The sequence below is a fragment of the Ictidomys tridecemlineatus genome, unplaced genomic scaffold (assembly GCF_052094955.1).
Source record: "Ictidomys tridecemlineatus isolate mIctTri1 unplaced genomic scaffold, mIctTri1.hap1 Scaffold_106, whole genome shotgun sequence".
In the NCBI taxonomy this organism is placed as follows: Eukaryota; Metazoa; Chordata; class Mammalia; order Rodentia; family Sciuridae; genus Ictidomys; species Ictidomys tridecemlineatus.
In genome coordinates, this window is record NW_027521011.1 from 475175 (window position 1) to 482432 (window position 7258).

Sequence of the window (7258 nt, forward strand, 5' to 3'; positions counted from 1 at the left end):
TTTATTCTATAACAGATATAAATAATTTTATGAATTCATATGGCCTATCCAAAAGACAAAATAAAATATTGCACTAAATTTAGATATGGGATATTTGGATTTACAATCAGCTAAACAGATAAATATATACAATTTAAGGAGTTAAGGCAAAACCAGATGATACTTCAAACATGACAGAAGGTTTGAAAAATAGGTGTTATTAAAAACAAGGGCATCCCATCTCCAGTTAATAAAGCCATCATGTCTAAGGAAAAAAAATCCCTTAGGTTTTTAATAAAGTAGTTATTATCAATCATGTTAATTAAAGTTGAGCAATAAAGAATAAGATTTCCCACAGAGGAGAGCTGTTTTACCAAGGTTTGGGGACGGAGCACTTAGAATTTGGGTAAGCAACTTTTTCCTTGTCAGATTTATGATCTATTTTTCCTATTAGAAAATATAATTTGGAAAATATGACTCTTCCACATATATAATTAAAATACAATTATGAAGCATTCTTTTCTCTTTCTTTTCTTTTTTCTTTTCTCTCTTTTCTCATTGAAGGAAACCATACAGGTGATCTCATAGCCACGGTAAGTTTCCAGGCAAGCCATCTATTACCTTCTTTGTGGAAAAAACACAAAACCAGTCACTAAAACCCATTCCCAGTTTCTTTAAGAAAACAGAACAGACGAATTCCAAAGAAATTAAAAAAAGCATAATCAATATATCCACACAGAGTACAGTTCTTTGGCAGCATCACATGAACCATTGACTGAAGCCAGAACTTTTAGAGTGTTCTAATTCCTAGACCCGGTTGCCAGTCTTTAAAAATAAATAAATACAAATTCGCATCTGCAACGAATTCAGTAATTCCAGGAAATATTTAAATTCAGAACAAACCTTGAGACAGCTTTTGACTGTTACAGGTGAGCATAGATAAGCATGATCTGCTTTGAGTCCCGATCCAAATATATTCAAACATACACACACATGAAAATAATCTGAAATTTTGTGTTGGTTCGGACAGGTCTAGAATCCTTAAAGAGAATCTATATACACCCATGAGAAATCAATAAAAGACATGAATCCAGGGATGAAAAATGATCTTCCAATAACTCAGGAGTGGGCTGCCCCTCACCTGGATAAACGGAGAAGTCAGATTCTATAGGGGGAACACCAGGAAGCTGGAGAACGTGGAATACTGCCAGCCTCCAACCAAGTTACCTTTCTCCAGTTTTAGGTAAACTTTGTCCTCTTTGTCCAGGTAGAGTAGGACTCCATTTGTGGCAGCTTCACGAGTCACATCTTTGTCCCCAGCAAATGCAGATATTACTGGTTTTCCATTTAACATCAAGTTCACCTACAAGGAAAAACAAAATCAATAAGGAGCTCTCTTTAAAGTTAAGAGGGGATGAGATGACCCACTGTGAAATATCCAGGAAACATATCCCCCCTCTTTCAAATTAGTCGACTGTGGGGTCAGATTATGTATCTACTGAGTTGATTTTTTTTATTTCTCCCACAGAAATTTCCTTACATTTCTACACACACACACACACACACACACACACACACACACACACACACACAATACCACCCAGAGAGCAACCTTGTGGAAGTCTTGTGAACATGGGCTTCTCAGCATGCCCACTAAGATTACTCCTGTCCTTATCCTCCACAGACACTCTGGGATGAAGAGGGCGGGGCTTGGAGCCCTCCAGTGCTCTTGGACCTGATAGACCAGATGCAGCCAGAGTCTACTAATTCCTTTGCAGGTTTCCACCAACTACAACCTACACAGCTCTGAAAATCATTTGAAATAACAGAGTGCATGCGCATGAGTGTGCCTGTGAGTGTTTTCTTCTTCTATTTTCCCTCATAAGAAAAGTGGGCTAAAAATAATCACCACTGCCACAAAAAGAAAGCTTAATGATGGATAATTAGCAAAAGAATGGATTCAGACTTGTATTAACTTTTTTCCCCCATACTGTGATTTTGATTGTGTGTCAAACATTACATAGATTTCTAAATATTGGAGCTTGGAAAAAGTTTTCCCATGAAAGTAAATTTGCTTACTAGAGAGTCACTCCTTTTTAGTTTAGAAGTAATATGAAGTGAATTAAATCCAAGACTGACCAAGTTAGCCATTCTCTAGGCAGGATAAGTAGATGGAGTGTAATCTACCATTCCCATGGTCATAATATATTAAATAACTATCAAGCATAAGATAAAATGTTACCCTAGAATTCCATTAAAATGTGTTCTTGTTATTTGTCATTAGCATATTTCAATATCACAGGAAAATAGCTCCATTGCTGTTTTTGAGTGGGAGGGCAAGCCCATTATCTAGAAAAACACAGGCCTACTTCCAATCATGTACCCGCAACTGATAAGAATTCACTACCACCAAAGTAAGAGGGTAAACTAAAGCGTAAATGCAACATTTCATTTAAAGAGAATACCTAATTGCTGTCTTCCACAAGTTTATGTGGATAATTAACTATATCTCATAATTTTTTAAATGAGAACAAATTTGTTTTATTTACTTAAAATGAACTTGCAAAGCTCTGCTGGTTTTATAAGTTTTTTCATTACAAGTTCAAATAATTTTTACATGCACCAAATGAAATCAAGATCTTAAAGAGATTTGTGTCACTAAATTTTTACCAAACCATATTTTTTAAATGTTTGGATATCAGTTAGGTAATAGCTTTGCTTTTCTACGTGCTTTTTGTTACATGCCTCAATAGGCATTGTATATAAAGAAGAAAATTGGAAATGAAGTGTTTTAAAAAACAAACTATAAATATGGCTGTTTATTTTAATGATGAAAACACATCTTTGAATAAATACTTAAAAACATAACCCACTAGAGATAAACACAGTTGTTTAGGGAGACAGAGAGAATGGGTCAGAACACATACCTGGATTGTTTGGCTCTGGTAGACTTTAATTACTTGAAAACTGAAACTGTAAATTCCTTTCCTTGGCGCTACAAAGACAGACTCCAATGTGAAAAAATTACCCACATTAACTAGGATCTTTAAACAAAAATAATAAATAACAGTAAATTATTATAATATTTTTTTCTATAAGGAAAATATATTTCCTTCCTCCCTTCCTGCCTTTTATCTTTCCTTCCTTCCCTCCCTCCTCTTTCCTCAAAAACTAACTTCAGTAACCACAGAGCATAAAACATCTTTCCTCTTAAGAGACTTGGACCACACACTTGTGTATTGGAAGGCTCCTCTTTCTTTTAAACAGTACAGAAAAAAAAATAAAGTAAATGTTTTGTATTCGTGCCTCAATTTCTAGCAGGGTTCAATGGTTCTGGAAACATCTGAGAAACATATGAGGGCTTAAAGTATTAACTTTGCTCTGAGAATCAGATAAAGGGCATCTGCTATGGAGATACATTCCCACCATCCACAAGTCTTTGCAATATCCAGAAATGACGTTGCCAAGCCAGCCAATCAACATCTGTGGTCTCTCCGCAGTCATCCCTGGACATCTCACACAGAGCCATGGGTACCCCTCCTCTGTGTGACATAATTCTTGACACTGAACGGTTGGTGCACAAAGTGATATGAATGCCTGGCCCTTCCCTGAGCCTCTACCGGAGCTCTCCTAAGATCCATGGCCATTTTATTTTTTCATGTGCCATCTAAACCTGAATTGTAATATTTTGGCAATGAGTCCGCCCTTCTCGGGTGCCAAAGAATAGAGAGTGAATGAGGCACAGTGGGATAGGTGGCCTTTCTGTGTTCCTCTCAGTGTCACACCTTATCCTCCTATCAATCATCTGCTCTTTATTTAATGTCCCCCCCAAAAAATGAAAAATGAAAAGTGGAACAAGGCTCTGTTTTGAAGAGGGCAGCAGTGGGCTTTGTAGCCCAGGATGTTCAGCATGGTTCTTCTGGTTAGAGCATTAACTCTGAATTTCCATAAGTGACCTCATAAGCTAGGTTTGCAATGCCACATAGGTCAGTCGCTTCCTACGAGAAGGGGGGCAGTAAAATAACAAGGGTTTCTTCATGTCTCTCCAAGACATAAATCTATAAGTGGCATTCAAAAAAAATCAGAAATCTCTATAAAGATATTCTCTAAGTATCAGTGGCAATATGCTACAATCTCTTTTAAAGGCTGCCTTCTTGTCAAAATTAATACATTTGCATGCCTCTTGCATAATTTCCTAAAAATGCACTACTGGCTCTGAGCAACAGTGCCATGACAGTCAGGCAGGTGTACCAGGCTCAACGCCTGCCTTTACATACATGTAGGTGTGTGATTTTATTGAGATTCCACCCTCTTCCCAGTAAGCATCAAATTTCTTTTCTCTGACCTGATGATGGATGATCTTTCAACAAGTCACCTGCTGTGCAATAATCCCCAACAGAGGCTGCACAAAGAATTTTTTTTCAAGCACATTTAAAATAATTTCAGGTGCTTAGGAGGGACTTCCTGGCTCAGATATAAGTAGTATAATTCATTAGCAATAATGGAAATAGCAGATTAGTGTTGACTACACGTAAAGCAGGGTGTTGACTATACATGGTAATTGGACTATCCAGGCACATCAAATTTATAACTAAATGAGTCTTGTTGTCTCCAAGATGTGTGGCTCCCTGCACAGAAGAGCAAACCCTTCTCCTCTTCTAATTGACAGGAAGGTAATTGAAAAGCACACTCCATTCAGAGGGTAGCAGGATGCTCACAGTATTCCAACATTTAATTAATGCATCAAAATTCAAACCAGCAATGGTGCTCCACTTTATTTCCATCACACTGGAAAATACAGCACCAAAACTCCCAAAGGGCTACTTAATTAGTTACAAATTATGGCTATTCCATAGTAATTCCCCAGAGAGACATACTCTGTCTTTGACCAGCTGGAGAAGGCATCACTTAGGAAAATTGAGTAGGGACCACAAATGTCACCTCATCCTTTCCTGGCACATCCTACAGCACTGTTTAACATGTGCTCCAGCACACAGTGCTTTGCATACGACTGTGAAGTGTGACTTTGGAATTTTAAGAGAGTCTGGGTACCCTTCAGGTTAAAATGAAAACTCTGGAGTCAGTTTTCTTCCTTAGGACGCTTTGCTCCAGCTAAGCTGATATCCTGGGGTTTCTCATCACTGCCAAACCGCAGAGCACCAAGCGGCAAAACAAAACAGAAGACCCAGCGTTCAGGAGTCTCGCCTCCATCCCCTGCCTTGCACCTCACTGTCTGTCTTTGCCCAGTGATTTGCAGTTTGCTGAAAGGACTGAAGCCCAGGAAGCGGGAACCATCTCCCCAGCGCTTCCCTGGGGGATCTTTGTGGATTCCCCATTCCTTTTCCTCCTTCCTGAGCAACTTTTCTCTGGTCCACAGGAAGGGCGTGTAGCCTACTCTAAGCAGCCACAGCTGCGCCCAGATGGTGAAAGAGGACCTCAGCCTCTCAACTGAGAAGTGAGATCTGAACCCACATCCTCACCCCAGCCGTCCTCTGCGGCCACTTGCCGGATCTCTACTCAGGGTGTGGAGACCCGGTTCTCTCTTGGGGGAGAAGCTTCTCCACCTGGAGAAACAAGTCAAACGTTTATCCGAAGTCCGCGAGGGCATCACAGAACAGCTTGTGCCACACACGCAGCGGAGTCAGCCAGAGCCAAGGGGCGAAGCTCTGCCCAGGAGATCCCCGTTTCCAGGGACCAGATTCCCCAGGATCCCGCTGACTTGTTGCTGTTAAACTTGTCCTGTGCTCTAGGGGCCGGCCTCTGCGCTCCCAAGCCTCTCCCCCACCGCGCTGCAGCCTCTGTTAGAGCCCAAGAAGGAATGAGGGCCAGGGGTGTCACATCAGAAGTTTCAGGCTCCGACATATTTGGGAAGGCGGGTGTCTAAATGAATCCGCACATCCCAATCAGAGGAGCTTAGCCCCACCAGGCAGCCCCTATCTGAGATTCCTTGAGATTACCCACTCAACCGCCCACCCGACTCCGGGTGCCCCGAATCCCTTGGGGTCTAACCTGATCGAAGTATATGATGCACGTTTTGTTGCTCATCTCTGATGGCTCGTGGTTGGTGCTCCGCATGGCTGAAAAGGCCAACTTGGAGTTGGCCGCCCGGATAGATATCCCCAGAGGGGAAGAAGAGGAGCCCTTGGAGTCCGTGGCTGGGTTCGAGTCGCACACTACCAGACACTTGCCCTCCAGGACGATGGGCTCGGTGTCATTCTGCGCCCAGACGGGCAGCCCTGGCAGCGTGAGGGCCAGCAGAACGGCCGGCACCACGGACAGCCCCCGGCGCGCAGAGCCCATGGTGAGCGGCGTGGGCAGCGGCAGCCAGCTGGCGCTTCTGCTCGCCGGCGTCGCCTCCTACCCTGGGATCCCAGAGCTCCGAAAGATGCCAGTGGCTAGATGGACAGCGCTGCAGGAACGACGGCGGCGCGCACACTTCCACCAATTCTGTGGGCTGAAGTCAAAGTCTCCCCTTGAGCTCTCTCGCTGGCTCTGTTGTTACCTTTGTCCTTTAAGGAGCTCATGCAGAATCCCTATCTACCCTCCTCAGCCCGAGAATCAGCCCTGCCTGGGGCCCCTGCACCCACCCTTATTCTTCTTCCACATCTAAAAGTCGCCAAGCTCTCACAATCACACCTCAATAGAAAAATAAATAAATAAATTTTAGCTCCAACCCAAGCACCCCCAGATGAAACACGGAGCAGGAAAGACGGCGGGTGCCAAGCGGTGCAGTGTAGGTCCTGTGTGAGTCTAGCTTGCGCAGGGGCGAATTAAGAGGCTGGAGGTGTTTCCTGGGCTGAGAAGAACGTGAGCCTGTGTTCGCAGCCAGGATGCTGGCGATTCTCGCTTTCCTTTGGTCAAAAATTCCCTGAAGCCTGGAGTCACTCCGACATAGGTAGGCAGCGGCGAGACCACACTGAAAGCACAATTTCCTGGGATAAGTTCCAAGGTGCAGGGCAGCTGGGCTGGCGGGGTCTCTCTTCCCCAGTCCCTGTGCACAACTTTCTCTCCTAGAGCAGCTGGGAGAGCGCGAAGTGGGCACCCGCGAGCTATTTATAGGAGCACAGTGTCCAGCTGGGGTTGGCTTAAAGCTCGACCCGCCGGATCTGGGGGAAAGGAGCAGAAGGCGTCCGGTGACCCCAGCTAAGCAGCTCCTGCCTGACGTTTAACGTACCCGGTAGCAAGCGGGACTCACAACACTGCTGGTTGACAAGGTCTGAGGCCACCTACCCCCCAAGATCGCGCGGCGCTGAAGGTGTGTGCCCAGAGAGAGGCGCTC

General features: G+C 43.7%; 1 protein-coding gene across 1 annotated transcript; it reads right to left on the minus strand.

Moving 5' to 3' along the window:
• Positions 1–1028: 1028 nt before the first annotated feature.
• On the minus strand, positions 1029–6279 carry LOC144372457 (cerebellin-4-like). Its single transcript, XM_078035823.1, has 3 exons — positions 5989–6279; positions 2907–3023; positions 1029–1342 (listed from the first exon to the last, which is right to left on the minus strand). Exons 1-3 carry the CDS (start codon positions 6277–6279, stop codon positions 1145–1147), a joined length of 606 nt encoding a protein of 201 aa, XP_077891949.1. The 3' UTR covers positions 1029–1144.
• Positions 6280–7258: the final 979 nt, after the last annotated feature.

Bases quoted from the DNA above. Each gene is read 5' to 3' on its own strand.
- LOC144372457 (XM_078035823.1), bottom strand. From the start codon at position 6,279: ATGGGCTCTGCGCGCCGGGGGCTGTCCGTGGTGCCGGCCGTTCTGCTG. The intron at 3,024-5,988 runs GTTAGACCCCAA...TTTTGTTTAAAG, and splicing joins GCATCATATACTTCGATCAG to ATCCTAGTTAATGTGGGTAA. The intron at 1,343-2,906 runs GTATGTGTTCTG...TTTTCCTTGTAG, and splicing joins ACCAGAGCCAAACAATCCAG to GTGAACTTGATGTTAAATGG.